The sequence below is a fragment of the Drosophila melanogaster genome, chromosome 3L (assembly GCF_000001215.4).
Source record: "Drosophila melanogaster chromosome 3L".
In the NCBI taxonomy this organism is placed as follows: domain Eukaryota; kingdom Metazoa; phylum Arthropoda; class Insecta; order Diptera; family Drosophilidae; genus Drosophila; species Drosophila melanogaster.
Genome location: NT_037436.4, coordinates 21433411 through 21445098, shown reverse-complemented (window position 1 = coordinate 21445098; position 11688 = coordinate 21433411). Strand labels below are relative to the sequence as shown.

At 43.2% G+C, this 11688-nt stretch overlaps 3 protein-coding genes across 8 annotated transcripts, besides 1 other annotated feature; 2 read left to right on the top strand and 1 right to left on the bottom strand.

Moving 5' to 3' along the window:
• The first annotated feature begins 279 nt into the window (after positions 1-279).
• Alp1 (Alkaline phosphatase 1) lies at positions 280-2872 on the top strand. Of its 2 annotated transcripts, none has more exons than NM_141058.3 (4): positions 280-424; positions 999-1258; positions 1363-2467; positions 2598-2872. In NM_141058.3, exons 1-4 carry the CDS (start codon positions 349-351, stop codon positions 2726-2728), a joined length of 1572 nt encoding a protein of 523 aa, NP_649315.1. In that variant the 5' UTR covers positions 280-348; the 3' UTR covers positions 2729-2872. The 2 variants fall into 2 exon arrangements, with proteins under 2 accessions (NP_649315.1, NP_001262159.1); NM_001275230.1 differs by having other exon boundaries at positions 2577-2872.
• Positions 2873-2982: 110 nt separating this feature from the next.
• Positions 2983-3534: a mobile genetic element.
• Positions 3535-3735: 201 nt separating this feature from the next.
• Positions 3736-6471, top strand: CG5664 (uncharacterized protein). Of its 2 annotated transcripts, none has more exons than NM_141057.3 (3): positions 3736-4586; positions 4645-5310; positions 5368-6471. In NM_141057.3, the coding sequence occupies exons 1-3, from the start codon at positions 3930-3932 to the stop codon at positions 6178-6180; spliced, it is 2136 nt and encodes a 711-aa protein (NP_649314.2). In that variant the 5' UTR covers positions 3736-3929; the 3' UTR covers positions 6181-6471. The 2 variants fall into 2 exon arrangements, with proteins under 2 accessions (NP_649314.2, NP_001262158.1); NM_001275229.1 differs by having other exon boundaries at positions 5359-6471.
• Aef1 (Adult enhancer factor 1) lies at positions 6460-11677 on the bottom strand. 4 transcript variants are annotated; one of them, NM_168904.3, is made up of 4 exons: positions 11398-11677; positions 9969-10074; positions 9090-9906; positions 7608-9026 (listed from the first exon to the last, which is right to left on the bottom strand). In NM_168904.3, the coding sequence occupies exons 3-4, from the start codon at positions 9877-9879 to the stop codon at positions 8890-8892; spliced, it is 927 nt and encodes a 308-aa protein (NP_730631.1). In that variant the 5' UTR covers positions 9880-9906; positions 9969-10074; positions 11398-11677; the 3' UTR covers positions 7608-8889. The 4 variants fall into 4 exon arrangements, with proteins under 4 accessions (NP_730630.1, NP_730631.1, NP_001262157.1 ...); NM_168903.3 differs by having other exon boundaries at positions 6460-9026; positions 9090-10074; positions 11398-11671; NM_001275228.1 differs by having other exon boundaries at positions 9090-10074.
• Between the last annotated feature and the right edge of the window lie 11 nt (positions 11678-11688).

Below are 11688 nucleotides of genomic sequence, written 5' to 3'. Positions count from 1 at the left end.
CTCCTACTGCGATGCAAGATATTATGCAAATGACCAATGCAACGAACCTGATTTTTGGAGAACATCATTTTAATCTAAGCTGTGCTGGCTGCATAATTTGAATAAGGGCATAAATGCCTTTCTTTCATCCCGAAATTCCGGTTGGTAGGTGTATTTAGAAGCTTTATAATACAGGGACGGGTTTTAATTTATTGTCTCAGTGTTTTTTTATAATTCGACTCGCATTTTCGGTCCCTGTCTTACCGGGCTCGTATAAATAAGCCTCCAACTGCGAAATGCGGCTTAGTCGATCCGTAGACTTCGTAACGCCCCGACCAGTCGAAAGTTAGTTCATCAAAATTCCGTGCGATGCGTGCTCTCCGGTTCTTTGCGGCTCTTGCCCTCCAACTCACGGCCTGTAGCAGCCAGTACAAATATGGGCCAGGTGCGTAACGTCAAGACCGAGATCAGAAACGGGCCCAAAAGACCCGAAATGAATAAATGAAAAACGAGTGAGAGTGTGCCAGGTCGAAAGCAAACTCAAAACATATGCAGAATTGATTAATCAAGTGCTAAACGGAGTATAAAAGGCGTCAGCAAAATACTCGTAAATTGAATTAAATATTTGACACCCGCTAACAGAGCTGTCAAACATCACTTTTTCCGAAGGAGAATGTTTTAACGAAAGTGGATATAAGACTAATACTTTAAAATTTAAATTTGAATTAATTTTAATGCTTAATTTCCATAGGTTTCTTTCGGTGTTTTATTTATGTGCTATCTTCTGAAAGCAATTTCCCTTTTTAATGATTAATTCGAAAGTGGAGTGGAAAACAATGGCAATTGTGTCTGTGCTTTTGTTTTGTAAAACGAAACATGTGCTTGGAATTGATAAATTCTTGAGGTTGTACTTGAAATGTGTATGCATATCGGCTAGTAACAAAAAATGGTTTCAATTAATCAGAATAATATGCATTCTTAATTTATAATGAAATAAGCTAAAATCGCATTACTTTCAGAGCAATCCTGGGACCTCGACTCTATTTCCGAGTTGAAGAGCAAGGAGTTCTGGTTTCACGACGCCCAGCGCACGCTCTACAATAAGCTATCCACTCCACCAAACCAATATCGTGCCAAGAATGTCATATTTTTCCTGGGCGACGGTATGTCCGTTCCCACGGTAACCGCAGGCAGGATCTTCGATGGACAGCTGCGTGGAGTGGTGGGCGAACGGAATCGTCTGGAGTTCGAGAAATTCAACTATGTCGGTCTGTCCAAGGTACTTAGAAGTCAACGAAGTCATTTGTTATCTCAATAAACTGCTAATAAATTTATTAAGTCCGTTAATAACTAGACAGTAATTACGCCCTTCTGTCATTGTAGACTTATTGCGTCAATAAGCAAGTGGCTGACTCCGCCTGCACAGCATCGGCCTATCTGTCGGGGATCAAGGCGAACTATCTGACCATCGGAGTGACAGCCGATGTGGAGTTGAACGACTGCAGGGGATCGCGCTTGCCGCAGAATAGGCTCTCCTCGATTGCCGCCTGGGCGCTTAAAGGTAGCAAATCCGCTGGATTGGTGACCACCACTCGGGTTACCCACGCCAGTCCGGCCGGAGTTTATGCGCACACTTCGAATCGCGATTTCGAGAGCGACTACGACGTGACCAAATTGGGTCAAAATCCAGGAAACTGTCCGGATATCGCCCAGCAATTGATAGACGGAGATGTGGGCAAGCGACTGCGTGTGGTCATGGGCGGTGGAACCATTAAATTCTTGCCCAATACCACGAACGATGTGTTCGGAAACAAGGGCCAGCGGTTGGATAATAGGAACCTCATTGAGGAATGGCAACAAACAAAGCCGGGTAATGCTAGGGTGGTGTTTAGTCGTACGGATCTCCTGAACAATGATGCGCAGAACACTGACTTCCTGCTGGGGCTCTTCAATGCCTCTCACTTGGCGTACCACATGGACGACAGCATAGACACACCCACGCTACCCGAGATGACGGCAGCGGCCATAAATGTGCTTTCCCGAGATCCAAACGGGTATTTCCTTTTCGTGGAAGGCGGTCGAATCGATCACGCCCATCATGAGACCAAGGCCAAGAAGGCCTTGGATGAAACCGTTCAGTTTTCGGACGCAGTGAGAAAGGCACGACAACTCACCAATCCCTGGGACACCTTAATTGTGGTGAGTGCGGATCACGGACACACGGTCACGATCAGCGGCTATCCGGATGTTAACAACAGCATAGTAGGACTCAATTCCGAGCTAAGTAATGTGGACCAGCTGCCCTACACGTCCATCTCATATGCCAACGGCCCGGCCTACGAGAGATTCTACAAATCGACGGACGGAGTGGTGGAGCGCGTTGATCTCCGTAACCTGGACTTTTCCAAACCGGATGCCATCTATCCACATGGAGTGCCCATGACCGAGGAGACACACGGCGGTGGCGATGTGGCCGTCTATGCTCATGGTGAGTTCATGTTTTTTTGGTTTTTAAGTTTTTTTTTTTAGATGGGTTTTGAATGATATATATAATCTTAAATCCAAGCATTTAATCAAAACTCTTGAAATGTATAAAGTTGTGGAATATCTTCTTCAAGGTCCATGGTCTCATCTTTTCACTGGAGTTTACGAACAAAGCACCTTGCCTCATTTGATGGGCTTCGCCTCTTGCTTAGGACCTGGAATTACATATTGCGATCTGCAGCCAAAAGCAAGATACTCTCCCTAGAAAATCCCCTAGGAATAAATATGTTTAGAAATTGAATAAAATGATCTATTCTTAAAACAAATTGCGGAGATTCTAGAATCGCCATATTTAATCTTAACTTTTTAGCTTATATAGTTCCTGAATAAAGAGAATAAGCAAAGAAGCAACAGCACTTCCCAAAATTATTAATTAAAAAACAGACAAATTACATTACAAAATCATCTCCCTGATGTCAATTGATAGACCCCCAAATAATGAAAACTTAACCGATATAGAGCTGCGGTTAAAATAATAGCACTACTGCAGGTGGAAAGTTGATTTCCTAAAAAAAAATTATTAAATGTTTTTTTTTTAAGTCAGATTGCATGAATAATAAGTACCATATGTGGTCTCTCTGAGCAATAAATTTTTACTCTCTCAACGTAACGGTTCTTTTTGTTTTTGGGCACTTGCTGCAAAAGTGCGCGAAATTAGGCGGTAACAAACATAGCACTGACCACGTATTTGCTGAATAATATTAATAGAAGTGATTGCTTTGGGTTTTTTTTTCCACACATTTTATAAAAAGGAATTGAATTGAAGGTTTTAATTGAATTTTTTCCAAACGAAGGCCCAAAATTCTCAAGTCATGGGTCGCATAAAGCATTGTACCGTCGAAAAAAGAAATTTGATTAAAAACATGATCTCTGAAGGTAAAACCTACGCTGAAATTGGACGCATTGTCGGTTGTTCAAACAAGAAAGAAAGCCCTCAATGTCCAACGTTGAGATCAAGCCCTTGGTTCGACAAAGCCTTTTAAGCCGGCGACGGAACTGAAGAAGGAGCTTAATCACAAGTAATAAGACTGGACTGGACGTATAGGACACACCATTTTAATTGAAAATTTGAATAGAGAAAATTTAATAGAGAGTTTGAATTTTGGTTATTTCCATAATTTCGATATTATCGCATAAGTTAAAAAGCCGTTGAGCCCATTAGTATCGATTGTTCTATCGTTTTACCGTATATTTGGGCGGTCTGTCAGCGGTCACACTTAAAAATATCCCCGGCAAAAAAAAACACAAATTGTGTTTTTAATACTTTTGATATTCTAGCGTAAATAATTGTTACGCGCTCTGATGTCCACCACAATTAACGCCATAACGTTAGTCCTGGTCTAGAGGTTGAAAAGAATCCTGAAACCAAAGAACCTGAAGATCAGTTAGTAACCGAAGGAATTGCAATGGGTTCCAACGGCGAAGAATTATTGAATTTCGCAATGAACTCAGACAGCGTAAATACCATAAATTCAACAGCGGACGTCGCAGAAATTGTCTTAGACACTAATTTAGAGTTCAACAAGACGATTCCTTTTCATCTGCCTCAGGAGTCGGACGTGGAAATGGTCTCTGTCAGATCAGCTGCCGAACCTGATCCTAACAAATCAGATTCCAAAGCAAGTAATAAATCAGATTCCAAATTAGATGGTAAATCGATATTAGAGTCAGGAACCAAACCTCAGGCGGCCCCGGGGGAGGTTTTCGCTAGGAAGGCATGCCTCAAGAGGACCAACGAATATCCTGCTCCGCTGAATCATACTCTCAAGAAACTGAACTGGAAGTTTAACCTGCGTATATTGATCTCAAATCTGTACATGAAGAGCGAGGATCGTCTTCCGGGAGCTTGTGTTTCCAGGTGTCTTTACAATACTAGTCTGTGCACGCAAAGACATCGGTGCTCCGCGCTTCCGGATGGCCCAAACTTTGCGGCCGTTCAGGCGCTACGAACCACGTTGCACGGCCAGCACTACGATACATTCCTGGACATTCTGGAGATGATGGTGTTGCAGGGTGTCTACCCAGGCGAAGGAGTCTTTGACAGACTAATAGATATGGCCATGGTTGATTGCTTATTTCTCTGGTGTCACATTGTAATAATATCATGAATTCCTTATGCAGATCCTAATTGCCAAAGAGATAAGCGTAAAGGAGCTTGGCGACATCTACAACAAACTTATACGCACCTTTTTTCTTTTGGTCGACGCCTTTCCCCCGTGCTGGACAGCCCTGCGTCCTTACTACTTGAGTTTTCTGGGCGTCTCGCATCCCCCCTTGCGAGAAACACGTTCAACCAATTCTACCCAGAAGTTGCAGTTTTACATCGATCTTTTTGAGGAAAATCTAACGCATTGCAGCGATGAAGAGATACGTGAAAACACCAAATTCTATGAAAAGTTTGTGTTTAACTTCTCGGAAGAGGAGGATGCGAATATGTCCCAGGAAACGGTCTTTCTGCGACATGTACAGCAGTATGACTGGCAGAGTGGGAAGCTTTGTCTGGACGACTTCAAGAGAATGTCGCCCGCAGTCCGCTTGGCACGGCTCTGCGATGTCCTGAACATGCTCACATGTGTACTGGAAATAGAGTTCCTCTCCTGGCTGGATCATAACAGGTTGAGGCAGTCGGAGTCGGAGCTGTTTCAGGAAAACTCCAGGTCATTTGCCTCGATCGTATTTGAAATGTCAGCAGGAACGCGTCTCAGCGACATCGTTAAACAAATTATGAGTCTGTATGGACAGGTAGTGGCCAAGTCCATGTACCCAGAACGCCAGAGGATTCTCCAGGTAGGTTTGTAATGTTTTTGGGTTGTATGCTTTATGTAACTCTTTCAGTACTATTAGCGCCTTGTTTCCCTAATTGTCGAAGTAAGCAACACGGCAGAGCTAAAGTACGAGGATAATGCTGTGATATATCCTAGTATGGGACCCCAAACCCATCTGCTCATCGAAGACTTCTTCAAGATTTTTAAATCGCACAATCGCAAAAAGGTTCGCACCTACCTAATGGCTATTCGGCAGTTGGACCCCCCATATCTCCGCTTCGAGTTCACAGACCACTTTTTGAAGCTCTTTTTCTTTCCCAAAAAAACTCATTTTGGACCGGAAAAGGTGGTCGGAGAATTTAGAGCGCGTCAATGGGTAAAGTACAATCTTAAAAGTGAGATTGAGGATGACGATGACGAGCAGTTGTCGCGTGAGGATTACCTAGCATTACTCCTTAGCGCCTTAAAAGACTATGACAAGTGGTTAAATCTTGGAGGCTTTTGGAAGTACCTAATGAGTAAGGAGCTCGTGCAGCCGTTGACTGCGAGGATCAGTCCTGTGGGAAGAGTTGTGCGCGAGGCGCCGAAGGTGTTCAGGCTCGATGCGTTGGAGGAGGAGGTACACACCTGGAAGGAGCGCATGAGCACCAAAGTAATTACAGGTCGGGAAAAGGTGAACCTGCCGGTGGCCAGTATCAATATGGCCAAGATGTGTGTGCGCTATGGCGAGGATGTGAGACAAATGAGAGTTTTGCGACAACTCCTTCAAAACGAAGTTTACAAGGAGGTCGATGTGTCGGACTGGTTAACCTATCTGAACAACTTTCTGAGCTATGAAGAGTCCATGTCTCCAGTAGACTCTGCGTCTTCCTCCTTATTGGGAGGCATATGAGGGCCCAAATACGAAAATATATCTAAGGCTCCATTAAATTTAAGGAATTTCATACCGAAAGTTCAAACTTAATTATTTTAAGCCCGTTAATTAGTATTTATCTAAATGGTTTCAAATAAGAATGCATTTGATTCGTTACCGTTTGTCATAAATTCCGTTTCTGTATTTCTCCATTGCAAATATATATTTATGCTGTAACTAAATACACAATTACGTACACATTTACATATAAATACAGCTACTGCGCATGTACATACATACATTAATAAATATATATGTGTATAATTACATAATATTATCGCGATTTGTTTTTAAGCCTTTTGCTTGTTGGTTTTTTTGCAGTTCCTCATCCTTCTGCCATCTCGATTTGCCTAACGTGTCTTGTCTTTGTTCATTGTATGTCTAAATTCTTTGCAGTTTACATTTTACACACTCAACTATCATTAAAGTAGGCGCTTAAATGCTAATCTCACTACGTCATTTTTATATTAAGTATATGCATACGCTGGGGAGGGTTAGAAAAGCTGGGTGCAGAGCTCAGATGTTACAAAGAGCAGAATCCGATCTGCATCAAATATTAAGCATTCATTTTAGAGCGACCTTTCAAATTCTCTAGGGATCTTAGATCCTGGCGAGGATCTGCATTCAGGGCCTTGAAAAACATAGCACGGATTCAAGCGTTGCTCTTATCATTGCTCTACTAGGTTGGGATTTCGGTTTTTTGTTTCTGCTGTCTTGTCTTTAATTTGTTTAACACTACACATTTATCAACATTTATTTAATATTCATTCCATATAGGCTAGGTTTCTTTGAATGTGTCTCCACTTCCCGGCTTGCAATTGATTCGTATACATTTGGGGACATCCGTGTTTGTTGCGCTTTGAATTCTATAGGAACTTGATACAGGAGTCTTTTCGGTTTGACCCTTGCTGCAGTTTTTAAAGGTATTTAAAGGCGACCGGCGTTTGAAACAAAGGACAGTCGGGATGTGAGGAAACCAAGGGTAACATACATAAATTAAAGGGCTAACATAAAAAGTCACATGTTGTATTTTTAGAAAATATTATTTTCTCTTTTAAAAAGGTTTTCGTTTACAATTTAGTTAAACTCTTTCGCTTTCGCTTTATACATACAAATTGGAGTTGGGCTTTGTACAGAACTTGTTGCTTTACTATCTCATAATCGTAATTAGTTATGAATTAATTAGCGTTACTTTGTGTTTACTTCATTAACTAATATTTAAACGAAGGCTAGCGTGACAGCTTTTGTGTTTCCAAATTATGCCAATGCTGAAATTAAAACTACTAAGACTAATCAATTAAAATTAACAAAACGCTGATTTAAAAACTATGGCTCTCTAGGGACTAAGAGCTAATTAGATAGTTTCGACCACTTAACACTATTAGAATATTTTTCTTTGCCGTTTTCTGTTCAGGATATTTTTTTAAGTTTTGCTGACAAGTTTACGAAGTTAAATAATTAAGCTATTGATTTTATAAACAAATTGTATTTGTGTTAGCCCAGACTAAAACACGCCCTTGCAAGATGGCGAAAAACGTCACCAACTTTGAGTTGTACAACAATTTTTCTTAAGCTTTAAATGCTAAATTAAACAACTTAAAAGTGAGTCGGGTCAACAATTTACAATCTGAAACGGGTTGCACTTTGGGAAATATTTTAATTAAGTTCTTCGTACACGTAATGCTTTTTGCCTTTTGGGTTTAGTTTGCTCTTGCTATTAGCAAACTATTTTCACTCTAGTTAGGGTTAGGTTATTTTATAAGTGAGTAGAGAGGGGTTTAATCTATTTCCGGGGCTGAGAGGGTTGTGAATGTGAGATGGGGTGCGCTGCTATAGAGACAACTCTCTGCAAAGGTCTTTCATCTGGTTTTTAGTTTAGCTTTACTATTATTTTAGTATTTTTGTTTCTGTTTTTGTTTACGGTTTGTGTTATTTTTTTGGGAGCTCTGGGTGCTGGTGTCGGCGCCTTTCGTTTACCTACTTTTGAAGCGTTTGCTATACAATCATCTTGGTAAGTTCTTAGTCACACATTTAAACCTTAACAACAACAACAATGTTCGCTACAATTAAACAACTAACAACAACGTAAGCGTACACACCAAACATGGCTCACTTCTGGCTCGATCGCTGCTCCTCTTTCTGCTCCTGAATTTCCACTACATCCGCATCCACTTCCGACTCATGCTCCTGTTCATCCTCTTCATCCGCATTCTCCTCCTTGAGCATGTACTCGAGGAGCAGCTCATCGACTCATCCCTCGCGTTGCGTTTCCGCCGTCGCTGACGTCGTGGCTGTGCCACCATTCGATGGTGACTCCACCTTGATCACTCCAAGCTGCTGCAGTTCCTCTCGTGTGTGCTGGATGCGACCCACCACAACACCGCCCATGGTCACAAAGCTCCCGTCCGCCGTCACAGCGCCCAATTGCATAGCGCTGGATAAGTCCCCTAGAGCGGCCACATTAAAATGATGGTGCGGCGAGCCATCCTGAATGTGCTGATGCTGCTGGTGATGTTGGGCCACTGTCGTGGCGGAGGGCAACGTGGTTATGGTGACTCCACGCTGATCGATATGCTGCTGCTGCTGCTGGGACGGAGGCGGCGGGTGGTGCTGATGCTGCTGCTGTTGATGGTGGTGCTGGTGTTGCTGCTGCTGATGGTGGTGCGCCGCCAACGGCATTCGTCCTAGTCACCCCTCATCCTCCTCTGTTTTGATCTTAACAGGAACGTAGACTTTGTCCATGACGTGTATTTTTATGTGGTTGTTGAGCGTGCTGGACTGTCGGAACTGCTTCTTGCAGATGACACACTCAAAAGGCTTTTCACCTAAAGAATAAGACACAAATCAGTTTCGGTCAAAATTGTATGGTAGCACACTTCATCACTCACCCGTGTGGATCTTCACATGGTTGGCCAGCGTGCTCAGTTGTCGAAAATGCTTGGGACAAAAGTTGCAGTTATAAGGCTTCTCGCCCGTATGGATCTTCAGATGGTTCGTCAGCGTCGACGATTGACGGAAGGTCTTATCACAAACGTTGCATTTGTAGGGCTTCTCGCCAGTATGGATCTTTACATGGTTGGTCAGTGTGCTTAGCTGTCGAAAGCGACGATCGCAGACGGTGCAGTGGAAAGGTTTCTCCGGCTCGCGGACAGCTCCCCCTACGCCAACGGCAGCGTTGCCCTCTCCGGGATGCTCGCTATGTCCATTGGCCAGGTAATGCTCACTGTGGATCGTTGTCGGACTATGCGTGGTCAGGTGCGTCAGATGTGAAGTTGGTGGCGGCGGTTGCTGTTGTTCCGCCGCAGCAGCTTGGGCTGCTGCAGCTTGGGCAGCTGCCATAGCCGCTGCTTGGGCGGCACTATGCGCCTCCGCCGAGATCCCGCTTAAGTGCATCTGGAAGGGCAAGGGGAGTTCCGTGGGTGGCGGCGGCACAGAGGGTGGTCCGCTCGACTGCTGTTGCTGCTGCTGATGATGTTGCTGCTGCTGTTGCTGTTGTTGTTGCTGCTGCTGTTGAACCGCCGCCATGTGAGCCGGATGCGTGGCCTGGGTGACCGTCTCATTGTTATTATTGTTTGCTATGGTGGTTTGGGGCTGGGCGGCCACTATGACAATGTCGCAGTTACTGCTCATCGCCGTAGCAGCGGCATGGGCATGGGGCAGGCTTTTGATATGCATCATGGACTGCTCTTGCTGGGATTAGGTAGTCTGGATTCGGGATTCGAAGCTGGATTTGAATCTGGTGGAATAGTGGAGGGAGACTGCGGTACCTCGGTGACTTGAACAGAAAGCTGGCTAACAAACTAAGATCGATGCTTCAAAAATGCCACGACATGCTCATCTTGGGCGCTTCTCTGATGTTGTTGCTGCTAGTGCCTGTGTTTGGAGAAGGGAGATTGGGATTAGTTGAGTCGGCGGCTTGGCTTTTTGGTATGCAAAAATATGTGAGGAATTCCCAAAACATACGAAATACCTAACTGCGAAATTATAAATCTAAATTATTCAATAGCTGACACACTTTGATAGCTGGGCTCCCGGCTCCAGCTCCACTTCCTCCCCTTGAAGCCCCCTTTCCATATGGTTCCTATGGTTCTTTGTGTGCCCTTATTAGTGAAACGCATTGAAGCCCATTTTGTGTCCTAACTAGCATATTACTCCTTCGTCTCCTTTAGGCAAGCCTCTCTACATAAATAAGTATTTGGAACTACACGGCTTACATATCCATACATGTTTGTAAGGAGGTAACTGGCTTACTTTACGGTGTGAAACTATGTTTTAAATCATTCAGGTATAATGATTAACGTATTAAGCGTTCAAAGCAATATTCTTGCGAGAGTAAATATTTTCGGGCTTTATAACATTTATTAAAGAGCCATACTAATATTAAACTCACAAACAAACTGTGATGAGTAATTTTTAAATAAGATCCATAACGGATGACCGAATCCTTAAAAGATTTTTATGACTTCGATGGTATGAAAACTTCGAATATACGTCAAAGAGCATAAATTATTAAACATACGATTGATTATGCATTTTGAAACAAAATAAAACGCGCGCTGCTTGCATGCATGTAACTTTTAATATATTTTTTGAACGCTGGTTTTTACGTTCGCCGGACAAGTTACCTGACCCGCCCCCTGCTCACCCACCAGACAAGATAGACACTGAGGCCAACACAACACGCACACACATGGAGCACTCAGGTATCTCTCTTTTTGTGTTGAATTGACAGCGTGTTACTTTCTCGCCAAATTACATGTGTTTTTCTGGCAACTTAAGAACTTAGTGATAACTTTACCAATTGGATAACAATCTCAACGGAGGCGAGATCGACAGGATTCCGAACTGACCTTTTTTGGGCGGGCTTTTTGGGGGATATTTTCCCCTTTTTTCAAAAGCAGTTTTTCCACTAACACGTTGCCTCTAGATCGCCCCTCGCGCTCCCTTCTTCAGCTAAAAGTCACAACCACTTTCAGTCGCACACACGTATGGACATCACTAGCGCACACACGTACACGTACTGTGTAAAAGCTCTTTTGAGGTTAGGATACTTTTAATTTTGGAGCTCTCCGCTCGAAAATGTCCATTGTTTTTCACACGTCTATAAACGCTATTTTTGCCAAATGATTCCAGACGGAATTGGGTATACTGAGTGACACACTTGAACTCTTTTCGGGCGCCCACACATTGACCTACCTTTCCATTTTGTGGCTGTGCTGTGTGGGGCCTTTCAGGTTTAGATTTCCCCCGTTTTACATCATTTTTCGCACTCGATTCGGTTTTTTGGGGGATATGGGCCTTTCGGAGGGTGTTCGCGTATTGCTCTCGCCTATCAGAATCGGGTCCTCACAGCATTATCTGTGGCTGGTTCTTCATTTATAAAAAGCGTATAAACGTTAGAAAAATAGTACAAATATTTCTTTTCTTTTTTTTACTGTTTCGCGTACAAAATAGACGCGAATGAACTAGTGCCAATTGGGGATGGGC